General features: G+C 46.7%; 1 protein-coding gene across 1 annotated transcript; it reads left to right on the forward strand.

Moving 5' to 3' along the window:
• Positions 1-18,097, forward strand: hspb12 (heat shock protein, alpha-crystallin-related, b12; the record flags this gene model as incomplete). Its single annotated transcript, XM_084442286.1, has 3 exons — positions 1-247; positions 2,520-2,677; positions 17,927-18,097. The coding sequence occupies 3 exons, from the start codon at positions 1-3 to the stop codon at positions 18,095-18,097; spliced, it is 576 nt and encodes a 191-aa protein (XP_084298412.1).
• Positions 18,098-19,904: the final 1,807 nt, after the last annotated feature.

Below are 19,904 nucleotides of genomic sequence, written 5' to 3' on the forward strand. Positions count from 1 at the left end.
ATGGCGTCTCTGACCAGCTCTTCCACCGGTCGCTCCTCCTCCTACCGCTCCTCGGCTCGCTACAGCAGCTCCAGCTCCTTCCGTTCGGAGGGCTCCGCCGGGGGGCCGTCGGACCCCCTGGACCCCCTGTTTGAGCCCTTCCTGGACCCAGCGGGACCCCGCAGCCTGTTTGGAGAGGAGGGGGACGTGGCCCCCCTGTGTCTGCCCTCCTTCGGCCGACACCGCAGGGAGTCCTACGGCTACCAGGGTGAGTGGGGCGCAGGGTTGTACGGGTACCAGGGTGAGTGGGGCGTGGGGTCGTACGAGTACCAGGGTGAGTGGGGCGTGGGGTCGTACGGGTACCAGGGTGAGTGGGGCGCGGGGTCGTACGGGTACCAGGGTGAGTGGGGCGCGGGGTCGTACGGGTACCAGGGTGAGTGGGGCGCGGGGTCGTACGGGTACGAGGGTGAGTGGGGCGCGGGGTTGTACGGGTACCAGGGTGAGTGGGGTGAGGGGTCGTACTGGTACCAGGGTGAGTGGGGCGCGGGGTCGTACGGGTACCAGGGTGAGTGGGGTGAGGGGTCGTACGGGTACCAGGGTGAGTGGGGTCGTACGGGTACCAGGGTGAGTGGGGTCGTACGGGTACCAGGGTGAGTGAGGCGTGGGGTCGTACGGGTACCAGGGTGAGTGAGGCGCAGGGTCGTACGGGTACCAGGGTGAGTGGGGCGCCGGGTCGTACGGGTACCAGGGTGAGTGGGGCGCAGGGTCGTACGGGTACCAGGGTGAGTGGGGCGCAGGGTCGTACGGGTACCAGGGGGAGTGGGGCGCAGGGTCGTACGGGTGTGTGTGTCACTGGGATCAGACCAGCCTCCCTCCCGGCTGCTCAAGTGGGACAGGAATGAGGGATTACTGGCTGAAAGTGGAATAAGCAGTAGAGAGGGATTGGTCATAGGGCATCTGAGAGCAATAATGCCGGCAAAATGACGGCGAGATTGAATCACATAAATCGTAAAGGATTCTACAAATAGCAATGCTACAAGGCTTAAGTGACGAGAGAGGTGTTCGAATGTCAAAATACGACTACACCTTATCGCCCGGAGCTACTGTTGCACAGCCAAATGAAGCTAACAGCTTTCCTGAAGTAATGGACCACAGCTCTAGGAGCTGACGCTGTGTGTGAAACTGTCCCCGTCGTTCCTGCTTCTCTCCAGTCAGCCGTGGAAAGAGCTCAGCAATCAGAGAGGTGAGCCTGAGGTCAGAGCCTCCCAGGCAATGAAACCATCACGGTCTGTGAGAGGCAGGACGCAGTATAAAGGGAAAAAGCACTTCCACTGAGCCATAAACAGCCATTATGAAGTGTTTAAGAGAAATGGTGATTCTGGCCAGTTCGTAAAAATGATAACGACGGTGCCAAAGAGAGTTTATGATGCGAGGGTATGACGCTACGGTGACGCTACTGTGCATCTAAAACCCCAAATTACAGTTATGTTGTATTATTGGTGAAAATATGACAAGGAACATGATTATGTTGGACGTACACCAGTACGTATGAGTATGGATTTACAGTCGCTAATGACAAGTTGTCATAAGAAACAAAAAGGTTAAGAATGTACTGTATAACATGAATATACTCATACATGTATATAAGACAAAAGGGATGTACGACCAAAATAGACTGGATATACGAGACTGAATATACAAGATCATACTGTTCAGTCTTATGGAGGCCTGATGCCTGATGGAGCTGGTCCATTTGTTTCAGGGTGACCCCAGATGGGCAATAAAATCAATTTTATTGTCAGTTTTGGGACAATTTTATTGTTCCAAACAGAAGACTCTCTTATCTCATGAGCACTAATGGCCATGCGCTCCAGTTGGACGTAATATTAGAAATACTTACTTACTTCCAAATACTTTCTCCAAACGACAGAACCATAAACTTTAACCACCCTTACTTTCTCTTAATTCATTTGGCCATTTTCTCCAGTTGGCTCTGTTACCCTGGGCTCGTGTTTAGAACACATGGACGTAGGGACGTAGGTGTTCTTTATAAGCTTAAAAGCACCTCCTGTTAAAACATTTTTAGACACACTAGTGGACATACTTCATGTCCATTTTTATTGGTTGGATGTATAAGGCCAATCAATAGAGATGCCTCATGTATAGATCCTGTAGCTCTCCATGTCCAGCTGTATAACAGGGGTCTTTCTTCCATTTTATATCCCACTGATGTCCGCGGGGGCCCACAGGAGATAGAGTGGGTCGTCCAATGATCGTAGGGTTGGTGGTTCGAATCCCGGCTCCTCCTGACGACATGTTGAAGTGTCTTTGGGCAAGACATTTAACCCCAAATCGCTCCCAATGAGCAGGCCAACACTTTGCATGGCAGCTGCTGCCATTGGTGTGTGTATGTGTGTGTGAATGGGTGAATGAGAGGCCTTCATTGTAAAGCGCTTTGCATAAAAGCGCTTTCCGTAAAAATGTATATAAATGCAGTGCATTTACCATGTCTCCCTCCATCATCCTGCTGTTCCCTACAGGGCCTACAGGTGGCGCTGTGACGGGCCGGCCGGCCAGCATGGGAGTGGTCAGATCTCTGGGAGACAGCTACTACATGTCAGCTGACGTCAGCCAGTTTGAACCTCATGACATTGTGGTGATGGCCTACAACCACCACATAGTCATCCACGCTGAGAAGGTGTGTGTGTGTGTGTGTGTGTGTGTGTGTGTGTGTGTGTTTGTGTGTGTGTGTGTGATTGAGTCAGTGATCACTGATTACTGCAGTCGTGTGTCAGGGTAGAGTATGTACTGTGTGTGTGTGTGTGTGTGTGTGTGTGTGTACGTGCGTGCGCGTGTGTGATTGAGTCAGTGATCAATGATTACTGCAGTCGTGTGTCAGGGTAGAGTATGTACTGTGTGTGTGTGTGTGTGTGTGTGTGTGTGTGTACGTGCGTGCGCGTGTGTGATTGAGTCAGTGATCAATGATTACTGCAGTCGTGTGTCAGGGTAGAGTATGTACTGTGTGTGTGTGTGTGTGTGTGTGTGTGTGTGTGTGTGTGTGTGTGTGTGTGTGCGTGCGCGTGTGTTTGTGTGTGTGATTGAGTCAGTGATTACTGATTACTGTGGACATGTGTATGCACACACACACACGTCTGCTTGTCTCATCCTTCTTTGCTGTAGTTGTCAGTGTCTCTCAGTCCTGCCTGTTAGTCAGGATCAGGAAAAGTCAAGAAGTGCACAGTAAACATGTGGTCCCCCACCCATGATGCATATTCCTTTGTGGCAATGATGGAGTGGAAAGATGGGATTTCTTTTTGAATTAATATGATACACTACTAATCTATGAGACCCCTAACATGTAAAACAATGAGTAAACAAGCCAGGAAACTTTTCTTTTATCTAAACTCTGGATTTGAAAAGTAGAAGTGTCCCTCAGTATAATAGACTATACTTTTACTGAAATACATAGCATACTACTGTAGTTTCAGCCTTCACATCTTAATGTACTGGCAATGGGAAAAACAACTTATAATGAGTACTACTATGTGAGCTCTAACCAGCTCATGTGGTTGATGACGCTGGTCAAGCTAAAAGGCCCCTGGCTAGAATGGGCTGTGCCTACACTCAGACATTTATAGTTCTTTGTGTAGAAAGCAACGATGGATGAGCGCCGTTTTAATAGCCAACAAGTCCATGCACCTGTATGGTCAAAAGTCCCATAATGGATGTTGAAATACAGACATATCTGGCGCTACTAATGTCACATCATTTGTATCAATGATTGACCAAAGTAAACTCTCTACAAACCATGGTAGAGTGAGTAAGAGGACAATAACGTCTCCATCTAGTGGGCAAACAAGTCCATGCACCTGTACAGTATGTGTAATGTTAGCAGCCAGGCCACAGGGTGGCGCTGCGGTAACCTGATAGATATGTCTATACTGTCTATCTAGGAGAAATAAAGGTATTACAAATGGTTCAACACACGCTTCGTTGTTACTTGAGTACCTGCAATATAGAGTAACAATACATGGTGTTAGAAGCGGGAAAACCCATAAAGGATTGAGTCATTAGTGCCTGTTAGTACCAGTTCGACCAGACAGAAGAGGTTTGGTGAATGAAAGTGCGAATTTCGTGGCTAAAACCGAAAGGCTAATCCGTGCTAGCTAGGAAGCTAACCAGTTAACGTCGTCCTTGCTATCAAGATGGAGCATCTCGTGACGTTCAGACCACCGGAGCCATTTGACTTCGAGCCAAGTTCATGGACAACGTGGATCAGACGTTTTCAACGCTTTAGAGCAGTGTCAGGTCTTGCTGAAAAAGAGAAGGACTATCAGGTAACTTCACTGATATATATAATGGGAGACAAGGCTGATGACATATTGAGCTCCCTGCGGCTAACAGCAGACCAGCTGAAGGACTATGATGCTGTGAAAAAGGCTTTTGATGACCACTTCGTCGGAGTGCATAATGTCATATATGAACGGGCAAAGTTTAACAAAAGATGCCAAGAGTCAGGTGAGAGTGCAGATAACTTTATTACTGATGTGCACAAAATGGCAGAAACCTGCTACTTTGGAGACTTACGTGAAGAAATGATCCGAGATAGGATTGTGGTGGGCATATGCAATGCTCGCTTGTCAGAGAAGCTGCAGTTAAACGCCAAATTAGATTTAGCCACAGCAATCGCACAAGTGAGACAACATGAAGAAGTGAAAAAGCAACAAACTGTCTTGCGCCCAACTGAGTCCCCAGCCCATGTTGATGCAGTAGCTCACAATAAATTTAAGAAAAAGGGCTACAAACCAAAACCAAATCAACGCCATGCGCAGGCTGCACACCAGTCGTCCTCAGACAAGAGCAAAGCCTGTGGAAAATGCGGCAAAGCTCCAAAGCATCCGTGGAGTGAGTGCCCAGCAAAAGATGTTGAGTGCCGGAAATGCCATAAGGTAGGGCATTATGCGGCTGTGTGCCGAACAGAGCGAACTCTCAATTCAGTTGAGACCGAGTCAGAGGCTGCATATTCGGAGCCTTAATATTTAGGCACAGTCACAGAACAGAGTCCCCAGACAAGGTCCACATGGACGGAGAACCTGTCCATCAATGGGAGGCCTCTGTGCTTCAAGATAGACACCGGAGCAGGTGTCACTGCTTTGCCCGAGTCTGAATACACACAGGACAAGTATGGCCCACTGTCACCCCAGCGCAAGTCGCTGTTTGGTCCTAACAATAAGCCACTGGATGTGATGGGACAAGTAGACGCTATGCTTCACAAGGGAGATAGGAAGATTGAGGAAGCGGTTTTCATCATCAGAGACCTTAACACACCGCTACTGGGCCTCCCTGCAATCATGAGACTACACATGATCCCTCAGCTTCACAGCGTTGAAGATGATGAGACACACTTCCGCTCAATGTATCCGGAGGTGTTCACTGGACTGGGCCGACTACAAGGAGAATACAAAATCAAGCTGAAAGAGTCTGCTCAGCCCTACGCCCTCTCCGCCCCTCGACGAGTAGCCATCCCTCTCAGGAGCAAAGTCAAGGAGGAGCTGAATCGGATGGAGGAGATCGGGGTCATTGCCCGCGTGGAAGAGCCAACTGAATGGTGCGCGGGTATAGTCCCGATTGTGAAACCATCAGGGAAAATACGCATCTGCGTTGACCTGACACATCTCAATGACAGTGTGGAAAGAGAGAGACTGATCATACCTGCTGTGGATGAAACGCTTGCCAGATTGGAAGGAGCCTCAATCTTCACTTAACTTGATGCAACTTCAGGTTTCTGGCAGGTGCCACTGCACAAAGACTCGAGGCTGCTCACGACTTTCATCACTCCAGAGGGCAGATACTACTTCAGAAGACTGCCTTTTGGTATCGCGTCAGCCCCGGAGCATTTCGTGAGGAGGATCTCTTAGCTCATTGAAGGAATGGATGGAGTCCTGTGTCACGCTGACGACATCCTTGTGACAGGACGAGACCGCGCCGAACACGATGACAGACTGCACAGAGTGCTGACAAAGTTTAGAGATGCAGGGCTTACTCTGAATGACAAGTGCCAGTTTGCCATGACAGAAATCAAATTCCTCGGGCACATCGTCAATGCACAAGGCATCAGTGCGGATCCTGAGAAAATCAAAGCAATCCTGGACATGCCGGAACCAAAGAATGAGTCAGATATCCGCCGCTTTATGGGCATGGTCAACTTTGTGGGGAAATTCTCCCCGCGTCTCCCCGGACTGACAAAACCACTTCGAGATCTGCAGAGAAACAATACCTGCTGGACATGGGAAGCACCCCAGAGGAAAGCTTTCCAGGAGACAAAGAAAGAACTCGGCTCTGACACTGTGCTGGCTCAGTACAGCCCTACTAGGGAGACAGTAGTGTCAGCAGACGCCTCTTCCTACGGGCTTGGGGGAGTCCTGACACAGAAGCAACCAGACGGCTCATGGCGACCAGTCGTCTACGTCTCAAGGAGTCTGACCACAACAGAAACAAGATATGCGCAAATCGAAAAGATGCCCTCGCAGTCACGTGGGCGTGTGAGCGCCTGAGTGGCTACCTGAGTGGTCTAGACTTCACATTACGCACAGACCATAAACCTCTCATCACCCTCCTCAAGTCGAGAGCACTGGATGACCTGCCGCCTCGGGTGCTCAGATTCAGACTGCAGCTGCTCAGGTTCAACTTTGACATAATATATGTGCCAGGCAAAAACCTAGTAACAGCGGACGCTCTGTCCAGGGCACCCCTACCTACAACACTCACGCAGGCTGAGCAGGAACTGGAGGAGGAATGCAGGGTGCACTGTGACAACGTGATAGCACACCTGCCAGCGACGCCGACCAAACTGGAGGAAATAAAAAATGCTCAGAACAGTGATGACACATGTAGACGCCTCAGAGGCTTCATCAACAAAGGCTGGCCTCTCCGCAGGAGGGAAGTCCAGGAACAGCTACTTCCCTACTGGCCAGAGCAGGCAGACCTTTTTCAGTGGAAAGGAGGGGACTATCTGGTCTTAGTTGACTACTTCTCCAGATACATAGAGGTCTGTAACCTGACCAGTAGCACATTAGCACGCCATACTATCGAGAGGTGCAAAGCAGTCTTTGCCAGGTTTGGTTGTCCAGAGGTTCTTGTCACAGACAATGGACCACAGTTCTCCTGCCATGAGTTTGCTCAGTTTGCCTCAGATTTCAACTTTGCCCATGTGACAAGCAGCCCCAGATACCCCTGCAGCAATGGGGAGGCAGAAAGAGCGGTCAAGACCGTCAAGTCACTTCTCACCAAGGAGGGGGATTTTCACAAGGCTTTGCTGGCGTACAGGGCTACGCCTCTAGCTCATGGGAGCCTCCCGACGCAGCTGATGATGGGAAGGAGGATCCGGACCCCAGTTCCCATTTCATCTCAACAGCTTCAACCACAGTGGCCAGATCTCCAAGCCTTCCGGGAGAAGGATGCAGCTCTGAAATCACAACAACAGCAGACGTACAACCGCCGCCACCGCACACAGACTCTGCCTCCTTTAGCACCAGGACAGCAGGTGTGGGTCATGCCTACTAAGACTCAAGGGACTGTTATAGGCACTGCCCGCACGCCACGCTCCTACATGGTGGAAACACCTACAGGACAACTGCGGCGCAACCGGTCCCATCTAAGAGTGGTGCCAGCGCCTTCTGTATCCTTTATTCCAACAGTCACCAGATCAGGTCGTATGTCCAAGCCACCAGAGAGACTAGATATTTGAATAAAGTGACTTGATACTTGAGAATAAAATGATGGACTGATCAGTTGAGAAGTTAAACCAAAAGTGAGTTGATGTTTATTGTTTAGAACATAAGGAGAAGAAGGAATTAATAGGAAATAACAAAATGTTCCTTGTTGTTCTGTGACAAAGCTAAACAAGATCTAAATGTGAGAATTGTGCTATGTTCTAAATGTGTAAAGCACTTGGTCTAGGACTAGTTTACAGAAGTTTTCCTGAGTAATATGTTCTGGTGTTTTATTAGTATTGGGGTGTATCCTTTAGCTAAAAGGGGGGGATGTAATGTTAGCAGCCAGGCCACAGGGTGGCGCTGCGGTAACCTGATAGATATGTCTATACTGTCTATCTAGGAGAAATAAAGGTATTACAAATGGTTCAACACACGCTTCGTTGTTGCTTGAGTACCTGCAATATAGAGTAACAATACAGTATGGTCTAAAGTCCTATAATGAATGTTGAAATACAGACATATCTAGCTTTACTAAACACCTCAAGATCTACTCTCTGTGGATGTAGAAAGTACAGTTTCCAGAGTAAACTTGTCTGAAACTACGAGGCGGAGCCGAGCACCGAGCATGTGAGACATGCATTTTCAGAACTCTGTCGTTATGTGACAAATTCAATTATACAGTAAATAGTAATTTTCATCAACATTTGTTGACATAAGCTGACTCAATTCAACTTGCTTATATAGGAGGACATATGTGGCAGAATTGACTCCTTGGCAACTGATTTGAGAACCGAAATCAGTTCAGTACGCACAGAGTTGAAGAATTCTACTGAGCCACTGCAGCAAAAGGTGAACGAACATGGACAAACTCTTCACAACTTAGAACGTGTGACGAGTGATCATGGCGACCAACTCTCTTCACTCAACTCCACTGTTAAGGTGCTCAAAACACAAGTGAAGACGCTGGCGGATAAATGTGAAGACTTGGAGGGATCGAGGAGGAACAACCTTCGACTGGTGGGAATACCCGAGGGCTCTGAAGGGCCGCGTCCAACATAATTCATCGGTGGTTTATTGAAAGATCTGCTGAAACTGGATGAAGTCCCCCTGCTCGACAGAGCTCATCACACCCTGCGTGCCAAACCTAAGACGGGAGAACCGCCCCGACCGACTGTCATCAGGGTCCACTTTTTCCATCTCCGGAACGAGATTTTACAAATGGCCAGCAAAACATCCCGCAGCTCCCCTCTGCTTTTTCAGGGCAAGAGACTGTCCGTTTCCCCTGACTACACCATCGCTGTCTCCAAGAAGAGAGCTGCATTTGGGGGAGTGAAGCGCGAGCTACGGTCCTGCCCGGGTATCAAGTTTGGACTGATGTTCCCAGCACTCCTGAAAATCACCCTGCCCAACGGGACCACGCACACATGTGAGGATCCGACCGACGCCTCATCGTTCATAAGCAGTGAGCTCCGGAGGGTGGCCCGTCTGGGACCGCAGCACAGAGAGTAGGCTATAGGCTGATTATAGAGCAAGTTCAATGCTCGTGTCCACTGTGCATCTTTGAATACCGGACTATTTGACTGTTATAATGTGTCATTACTTTGTTGCTTGACTTCAGGAGAAGTGATATGACTCTTACCCCTCTTCAGCTATTACTTAGGTGTGTGTTAGGGTTTATTAGTGATAGTGGGTTATGCGCGCGTCCAGTTCATAGTGACACATCAGCAGGGGGAGGGTGGGAGAAGGGAGAGGGTTGTGTTTGTTTACCTTTCCTTTTGAACAACGTTATTTCAACTACTTTGTTTATTGCTTGGTTGCCACAATTTGATTTCATTCACAAAGTATATTTTATAGTGATGTATATTTTACACCCAGCACCAGTCTATGACCCATCCTAATAGGCCTACCTCACAGCAGAGTGGAGGAGTGATCAAATTTTGTAGCTGGAACTGTAAAGGCCTGAATCAGCCAATCAAACGCAGCAAAGTACTTGGACATCTTAAACATCTGGGTGTTCATATTTCTTTCTTCAAGAAACCCACCTTAAACCATCTGACCATACCAGGCTGCGGAAGAGGTGGGTTCGACAAGTGTATCACTCATCGTTCCAGAGTAGATCCAGAGGTGTAGCAGTTTTGATTCATAAATCAGTTAATTTCATGTGCTCAGATTACTCCTCTGATCCAAATGGTAGATATGTTCTTGTGTCTGGGAAACTTAATGGCACCCCGGTAGCTCTACTTAATGTCTATGGCCGTAACTGGGATGACAGTGGCTTTTTCAGATCAATATTTTCTTTGATCCTGACCAGTCTACAGTAGGTATCATCTCATTTTAGAGGGGGACTTCAACTGCTGGCTTGATCCGTCTCTGGATCATTCATCCACAAAATCTACAGTGTTATCAAGCTCTGCTAAAGTTATTCGGCCCTCTATGGATGAGTTCTCACTTTCAGACCCTTGGCGTTTTCATAATCCATCTAACAAGACCATCAATCAATCAATCAAAGCTTTATTTGTATAGCGCATTTCATACCCAGAGGCAACACAATGCGCTTTACAGAGAACAAGGGAGGTGGGCATACGACCCACTCTCTACATATTCCAGAGGGAAGCAAAAAAACAGTAATCACCCGGGGGCCAGATAAGTGAGCTTTAAAAATTCTTCCCTGACCCCTCTCAACAAGGCGATCGAGCAAGCTCCAGGAGTATGGACATACTCCTTTTTCTCTCACGTCCATGTAATGGAATTTCTGATCTAGTAAAAAGGATTTACCAAGATTCGCTCAAAAGGTTAAGTCTGGTTTATTGTGAAAACATACGAGCGCAAGGACTTCCTGGACAACGCAACAAGAGTGGTTTATCCAGTGAAGTGCCGGCCCTGGGTCTTGCTGCGCCTTATATTCAAGCAAAACACAGGTACGGTGCCTCCAGGATGTGATTGGCTACTCCATTGTACGTCATAGTAAGGTGACGGATATCAAACAGTGGTCGAGGGATGAAAAGAAAAGCGCGGTACACTTTGAATATAGACAAAGGAACAAAAGGCCTGAGCCAGGACGGGAAGTGTGAGGCCCTTCCTGTCTTGGTGAGGAGGAAGACAATCTTAAAAGAGAAGTGAGGAAGACAGAGGTTTAGGAGGTGTTTGGAATTACAAAAGAGAGAGAGAGGAACAAAGGTTTAAGGTGTTTGGATGTAAATTCTATAACATCCATCACACCTTCACACGTATTGATTATTTCTTAATTGACAATTGGTTTATTCCATCAGTATTATCATGTTCATATGATGCTATTGTCATATCAGACCACGCCCCAGTTCTAATGGACTCAAGGGATGCAATAATGCCCGTTCATCCTGACAACTGAATACTGAATTCTTTTTTTAGAAATCAATAGGACACCAGGGATCTTACCCTCCTTACTGTGGGAGACACTGAAGACATATTTGAGGAGGGAGATTATTTCTTACTGTGCCCATGAAAATAGAGCCAGAGGGAGGAAACTGACAAACCTGACCAAACAGATCACACAAATTGATGACACCTACTCTATGACTCCATCACCACATTTATATAAGGAACGTCTTTTGCGACAAGCGGAATTTAATGTTATTTCTACAGCTCACACTGAGAAATTGCTGTTTAAGTCCAGATGAGCTTACTACGAATTTGGTGAAAAGGCAAGTAACTTGTAACTAGCTCACCAATTAAGACAGAAATCAGCTTCTCATCAGATCCCCCAAATTCAGACTCCATCAGGTATAACCACCGATCTTAAACAGATTAATGAACAATTAAACAGTTTTACTCCTCTCTTTATACGGCGGAGCCGCCGGACGATCCGTCTGCTTTAAATAATTGTTTTGACTCTTTAGACATTCCTACGGTAGACTCTCACTCAGCTAGGAAGCTAGATGAGCCTATAACTGTAGAGGAGCTTCGGAGGGCTGCTCATGCTATGCAGGCTGGTAAATGCCCAGGTCCGGATGGATATCCAATTGAATTTCATAGGACATTTTTTTATGAGTTGGCAAAAGGAAAAATGCATGTTGAGCCCTGTTTCAAGGTTACTTATGATCATATACAATGGTTCAGATCAAAACGTTGACAAAACTAGCACTTTTGAGAAAGTCTGATAATTGCTCTACTACCGTTTTGGTCATACAATGGATTTGGGTGGGCACCTTGAAAAATCATTCAAAAAACATGTTAAACTCTCGATTTCAAAGACAAGAAACTCATTGAGGGGTTAGTTGGCGTTCTGACATGTAATTTGCCATAAAGTAAGATTCTAGTTCATCTGGAAAGGCTTTTTAAAATATTTAGCATATAACTATTTAGTCGCAGCACATACGTGTGTAAACTTCCGCTTGAACTGATTCCGATCTTGCTCAATGCCTTGAAGTAGTTCCGCTTCCTGAATCCCCTCTGCGGATTGATCTACACATCTACAACATGTTTTTGAAAGGTTTTTCACGGTGCCCACCCACATCCATTGTATGACCTAAATGGTGGTAGAGCAATTATCAGACTTTCTCAAAAGTGCTAGTTTTGTCAACTTTTTGATCTGAACCATTGTATATGATCATAAGTAACCTTAAAACAGGGCTAAACATGCATTTTCTCTTTACTACTCCTTTAAAATGGAGGCCCATAACTACCCCCTGCACACTCTGCCTGTTAAAGTAAATGTGGCTTCACGTATCTTGGCATTTATTTCCTGGATACATTTGCAGACTTATTTAAAGTAAATTTCATCCCTCTATTGACAAAACTACAGAACGACTTTGAACGCTGGTCATTACTGCACCTATCTCTGTCTGCACAAGTCAATTCGGTTAAGATGAACTCCTTACCCAAATTCTCATACCTCTTCCAGTCTTTGCCCATTTTCCTTACGCAGTCATTTTTTCATAACATTGATAAATTGGTGACTGAGTTCATCTGGAATGGTAAAGTTCCTAGGCTTATATTACAAAGACTGAAATCTGTTGGAGGCCTTGCCTTACCAAATTTTAAATGTTATTATTGGGCAGCCAATATCAGGATACTGCAACATTGGGCTCGGTTGGAGAACTTCTCCTCCTGCACGGTTAACCCTGGACTCCTCCTCTTCTAATCCCGCTTCCCTGACAGCACTTGCACACGCTCCTTTAAACTTTTCTGTCTCCCCCTACTCTAAAAATATTATTGTTAAATCAACACTCAGGATCTGGAACCAGTTCAGACAACATTTTGGCTTACAATCTTTTTCTTTACTAGCTCCGATTACAGCTAACCCTGTTTTCCCTCCTTCTATGATGGATAGGGCTTTCTCCTCCTGGTCCACACTTGGTATCAGAACCTTCAAAGATCTATATATAGAAAACGTCTTTGCAAAATTTGAACAATTATCTGGAAAGTACTCACTTTTAGGGCCACACTTCTTTAGATACCTGCAAGTCCGCAGTTTTGTCCGTAATATTAGTCCACGGTTTCCCAATCTCCCAGATTCTATCCCCATTGACTGCGGTTACATGATGGCTTTTCATTCAGAATGAAATAATCTGAATGAATTCATTCGGAATTAAAGTTTTTTTCATTGTTCATTGAAAGTTTTTTTTCATAACCTGCGAGTTTACATGGGAAATAGTCATTCCGAATGACAGTTTACATAGGAGACACTTTTAATCGCATTTATTCAGGTCCGTATAAGGTTTGGGGCTGGGAAGGCTTCTGATTGGACAGGGGTTTACGTTTACCTGAAGAAAACACTGTAGTCCTCGTTCCAGATGGCAGCAAGATGGTTGACCACATTATTAGTGCCTTTTTCGGACTAATTTTGCTTCTGTTCGTGAAGCAGCAGTATGACCAAAATCTTTTACTGCTTACCCTTCGTCTGTTGAGGAGGAGAAGGGATTGTGACGGGACCTGCTAACGGTAGCGGGTCATTTACCACTCATCTCGGGGGCATCACATCCCCCCGAGATAAACACATTATTTTCTTTCCATTTATTGTAGAAAATCTAACTACAAAAGTGTAATGGCATCAAGGTCGTATGCACACATTATACATCCAAAATAATCAAAATTTTTGACAAATTGATATAAGTTGCATAGAACAAGGCACAGATCCATCTTCTCCCACGCTATGTACCTAATTGCGCCAGAAGGGCAAGGAAACAAGTTTGCGCAGAAAGACCGGAATTAATTTTAATACGATTAAGCGTATACATGTACAAAAAATTATTACAATTGGATTGAGAATCGGACTACACCAGCCCCTTACATCGGATTCGATTTTCAATCGCATTGGCCATTTTCATTCCGATTTAGGTGTTTACATGATCACTTTTAATAGGATTGGGCCTTCATTCCGAATGAAAAGGGAATGAAACTGTCCATGTAAACGCAGCCATTGACTCCTTCTTGAGACCTGTACCTTGTACGAAAGGGATGATTTCTGTTATGTATATTTCTTCATTACGCCCTTCCTCTCTACAAAACACTAAGCACAGGTGGGAGGAGGACCTGGGTGAGGAAATGACCCAGGAACTATGGGATGGAATTACCCAGGAACTATGGGATGTAATTCTACGCCGGGTTCACTCCTCTTCAATTTGTGCCAGACACGGGCTGATAGTGTAAAATTGTTCATCGCATGCATTTCACCAAGGTCAGACTATCCAAGATCTATGGCGACATTGATCCCACCTGTGATAGATGCCATCAGACCCTGGCCACATGTTTTGGACGTGCCCTTCTTTACATATGTTTTGGTCTGACATTTTTGAAACTATTTCGAATAGCATTGACATTCCAAATGAGCCGACAGCCTAACTGCTCTCTTTGAGGTCACCCCCACTGATTTGGTACGCGCTATAAAGCAGATCTAATAGCCTTCACAACCCTTCTAGCAGAAGGTTAATTCTATTGAAATGGAAGTCGCCCTCTTCTCCATCTTACTCTGTGTGGTTAAAGGACATCTTGTATTTTATTAAGATGGAAAAAATGAGATGTGTTGTCAGGGGCTCAATGGCCAGACATCATAGAACATGGGGTCCTTTTATAAATTACGCCAAAGATCACCACACCTTTGACGACCCATAGATAGTGGACTACTTGTGGGTTTCTTGATTTCTTTCTGATGTTTGATCGCTGCACTGTTTTTTATTTTTTATACTTTCTCTGTGCAATTCTTTATAATGGTGTTTGGAAATGTTTATAATCTTTATTGTTTGTATTTGATGGGTTGGGCAACCAGGCATGAGATTACTACCTACCTAGTTGTTTCTTCTTCTTTTCCGTTTGTTTCTTTCCATACTATGCATAATTGTACTTTTATATTTTGATATGACATTTTGTACAATTATACCTCTGAAAACTCCAATAAACAAAGTGTTGAAAAAAAACCAAAATCTAAATGTACTTTTCAATGGAAAAATACATTGGAAAGGCGCCCCTTTTGTGGGGGGTTCTGGTACCAGGGGGGGACTGACAGACTCACTCACGACGTGACACCGGCCAATCTAAAGTCCCCCCCCTTCAGTTGTCGCCAGTTGGGGGACAATGATGAAACAGTGAAATGTTTCAGCCATCAAAAGAACAAAGTAACCAGGCCAGGTCCAGCCTGGCTAATGTGCGTGGCTGGCATGTTTCTGTTCAGGACTAGTAGGACAGAAGCTAGTCATGCCACTGAAATAACTGTGAATTGAAATGACATAAAATTATGTTTGATAAATTAAGATAGGTCTTGTCATCTGGACACATCAGTTCCAATGCTTCCAATGCTAATCCTGCACAATATGAGCGAGATATCCAGTTAGCTCATGAGCTCACAACAACTAGCAGCAGCTTCCATAACATTAATGGTAGCGGTCAGTGGCTAAAGCAGTTACACTGATGATTCCTGTAACATTAGCTTTTTTGCTGCAATTGGTTCAACATCTGTTTCTGGTAAGGGATAAACCCAGATAACACAAGGCTAGCAGACCTACAGCGGGTCCCCGATGGACGAGTTGGCGGACCTCCGGCGGAATATAACACAAGGCTAGCGGACCTACAGTGGGTCCCCGATGGATGCTCCACCACCATTCCACCGGTAGTTAATTGTCTATATCCTAGGCCCATTGGCCGTGGGGTCCGTGGCGTGGTGGCGAGACTCCGCCCCTTCACGTCAGAGCGGTTCGGGTGTAGTGCAGTTACTTCCGGGTAATCTTCATACACCCACTGGTGAAAACCGTGTGTCTCTAGCCCGCTCAGGGGCTGAGTTGTGGAGTTCATGGCATGGATAGTGGCGTGGTGGCGAGACTCCACTGTCCGAGCTGGTCGTGGACAATGTACCTCTCTCCGGGCCACCCACCTGCCCCCATTAGTGAAGACCCTGTGTCTCTAGTCCACTCAAGGGCTGAGTTGTGGGGTCCGTGGCGTGGTGGCGAGACTCCGCCCCCTCACATCATATTGGGTTGGGGGCAGTGGAGCCCTCTCCGGGCTACCCACCTGCCCCCACCGGCGAAGACCGTGGGTCTCTAGCCCACTCAGGGGCTGATTTGTGGGGTCCGTGGTGTGGACAGTGGCGTGGTGGCAAGACTCCACCCCCTCGTGTCATATTGGGTCGGGGGCTGTGGACCCCTCTCTGGGCTACCCACCTGCCCCCACCGGTGAAGACAAGTGTGTCTCTAGCCCACTCAGGGGCTGAGTTGTGGGATCCGTGGCATGGATAGTGAGACTCCACCCCCTCACGTCATATTGGGTCTATACTATAATAAACTAAATAGCCTAACTCAAATACTCATTGAATTGCTGAAACTGAACAAGGAACCACCGTCTATCTCAGCCTGTTACTGCCCTCCTGTGGCCGAAAACGGTAAATGCTCTTGTGGTAGCAACATAGAACTGCAGGTTCTGGGACCACTGCCTCTTGTGGTAGTAACATAGAACTGCAGGTCAACAACAGGACAGAGGCAGCTAGGGAGTAAGCCAGGGAGGGACTGCAAATGGATATTTGCTATTCTAGGTGCGCTGGCTTACAGCCACGCACAAAAACAGGAAGAGTTTGACTGCTGCGAATCTTTGCAACAGATCTCATTATTAGTATTCAACGGTGTGCATGCGTACGCGTGCGTGCCTGCATGTTTGCGTGTGTGTGTACTGTCAGGAGAAATGAATTACTGTAGCAGTACTTGTGTCCAGCTGTCCAGAGCCAGAGCTGGATGCTGCGCTCCCCTGCAGCTGAGCGCTCAGCACTCCAGTCTGCGCAGGTGTCAGGCGTCTGATCCTAATCGGGCCTAAATGGTCCACAGGAGAGGCAGCAGAAAGACGCGCTGCCGGGCTGGGAAATAATCTGAGCCCCACCCTGTCAGAGGCTGGAGACAGACCTGTCTGAGCCCCGCCTGCCTCTGCCTAAGGCCCGGCTTGGATAAACACGTCCTCGGAGAAAACGCCCTCTCCCTCTCCCTCTCCCTCTCACTAGTGGTGCTGGTTAAAATCTGGTTACAATCTTTTTCCGTTTTCACAGTTGAAAAAAAACAAAACCTCCTCTACCATTCTGCCTCCATCCCTCTCTCCACTCTCCTTGCCTTTGCCTACTTTTCTCACCACCACCCATATCACTTCTACACATCCATCTCCCCTTCCCTCTCTCTCCCTCCCTCTCTCCCTCTCCATCCTTCTCTCTACCTCCCCATCTCTCTTCCTCCTCCTTCTCAGTCATCCCTCTCTCTTCCTCCTCCTTCCCTCCGTCATCCCTCTCTCTTTCTCCTCCTTCTCAGTCATCCCTCTCTCTTCCTCCTCCTTCTCAGTCATCCCTCTCTTCTTCCTCCTCCTCCTCTGTCATTCCTCTCTCTTCCTCCTCCTTCTCTCCGTCATCCCTCTCTTCCTCCTCCTTCTCAGTCATCCCTCTCTCTTCCTCCTCCTTCTCAGTCATCCCTCTCTTCCTCCTCCTTCTCTCAGTCATCCCTCTCTCTTCCACCTCCTTCTCAGTCATCCCTCTCTTCCTCCTCCTTCTCTGTCATCCCTCTCTTCCTCCTCCTCCTCTCAGTCATCCCTCTCTCTTCCTCCTTCTCTCGGTCATCCCTCTCTCTTCCACCTCCTTCTCAGTCATCCCTCTCTTCCTCCTCCTTCTCTCAATCATCCCTCTCTCTTCCACCTCCTTCTCAGTCATCCCTCTCTTCCTCTTCCTCCTCCTCCTCTCAGTCATCCCTCTCTCTTCCTCCTCCTCCTCTCAGTCATCCCTCTCTCTTTTCCTCACCCAGGTACTGGAAGACGGGAGCGTCAGCAACACGTTTACCCACAAGTCCCTGCTCCCGGAGGACATGGACCCCCTGTCGGTGGGCGGTACGCTGACCCCTGAGGGCATGCTGGTGGTCGGTGTCAGGAGGCGCCCCCCCGCCCCCCCCGCCTACCGCTCAGAGGCTCACCTTTGACCCCACACCTCAATTCATGCACCTCACAGGAACAGTGTTTCTTTTTTAACGACAAAAATATGATCTACAATGTGTGCTGTGCTTTCTACTTCCACAGAATGGTTTGTTACAGTACATACAAATGCAAATTGATTTTTTATATTTCAGACTTAGTTGGGTGTGTGACTTTGTTTGATTGTGTTACTGTATTCAAGCAATAATTAAAATGCAAAGCTTTCAAATACACAACATATCACATGGGGACATGTTTTACAGTGCATCCGGAAAGTATTATTATCCCATCACTCTTTCTACATTTTCTTATGTTATGACTTATTCCAAAACAGATTAAAAACATTTTCCCTCTACACACATAACAATGTTGTTTTTAAAAATTATTTTAGCAAAATTCTTTAAAAAAAACAAAAAACAAATAAAACACTCAAATATCATGTGCATATTCACACCCTTTACCCAATACTTGTTGAAGCACCTTTGGCAGCAATTATAGTCTCAAGTCTTCTTGAGTATGATGCTACAAGCTTGGCACACCTATTGTTGGGAAGTTTCTCCCATTCCTCTTTGCAGATCCTCTCAAGCTCCATCAGGTTGGATGTGGAGCGTCGGTGGTCATTTTCAGATCTCTCCAGAGATGTTCAATCGGGTTCAAGTCTGGGCTTTGGCTGGGCCAATCAAGAACATTCACAGACTTCCTGAAGCCACTCCTTCATTGTCTTGGCTGTGTGCTTCAGGTCATTGTCCTGTCGGAAGGTGAACCTTCGCCCCAGTCTGAGTTCCAGAGCGCTCTGGAGCAGGTTTTCATCAAGGATCTCTGTACATTGCTGCATTCATCTTTCCCTCAATCCTGACTAGTCTCCCAGTTCCTGCCTCTGAGAAACATCCCCACAGCATGATGCTGCCACCACCATGCTTCGTTGAAGAGATGGTATTAGCATTAACACATTGAAAAAGGCCTAGCTGAAACATCCATGTCCATTGTTCACCTGTGCTATTGGAAAATAAAAGAAGACAGGCATGAATATATTCTTTTGAATATTATTTATTTTATTCTTTTTGAGTGCAGCCCTACTCCAGCAGTATCCAGAGAATTTTGTCCCTTAGGTGCCTTTTGGCAAACTCCAAGCGGGCTGTCTGCCAATTACTAAGACTTCCTTCCTTCCTTCCTTCCTTCCTTCCTTCCTTCCTTCCTTCAATCAATCAATCAATCAATCAATCAATCAATCAATCAATCAATCAACCAATCAACCAATCAACCAATCAATCAATCAATCAATCAATCAAAGCTTTATTTGTATAGCGCATTTCATACCCAGAGGCAACACAATGCGCTTTACAGAGAACAAGGGAGGTGGGCATACGACCCACTCTCTACATATTCCAGAGGGAAGCAAAAATTCAGTAATCACCCGGGGGCCAGATAAGTGAGCTGTAGAAATTCTTCCCTGACCCCTCTCAACAAGGCGATCGAGCAAGCTCCAGGAGTATGTTTGTCTACTGGCTAAGAACATTTATAAAGCAATACATTGCATTAAATTACATTTCAGAGTGAGAGAGGCTAAAAGCATCATAGGAGAGAGAATATTCTACGGACATGCTACATCATCCACAGCAGACACAGGGGTATCTATCGGACTTCGGGAGGTCTGCTGGTGACAGTGGGGCATCCACTGGACCTGGTTAGAAGATAGGAGGGAGAGAGAGAGGCACTAGGGAGAGGGCAGGCAGAGGGAAGGCAGAGCAGGGTTAGTAGCACATAGAGCCATACAGACCACACAGATATTGAAACAGGCAACCTGGGGCAAGCTCC

The sequence above is a fragment of the Borostomias antarcticus genome, assembly GCF_949987555.1.
Source record: "Borostomias antarcticus genome assembly, chromosome: 1".
Lineage (NCBI taxonomy): Eukaryota > Metazoa > Chordata > Actinopteri > Stomiiformes > Stomiidae > Borostomias > Borostomias antarcticus.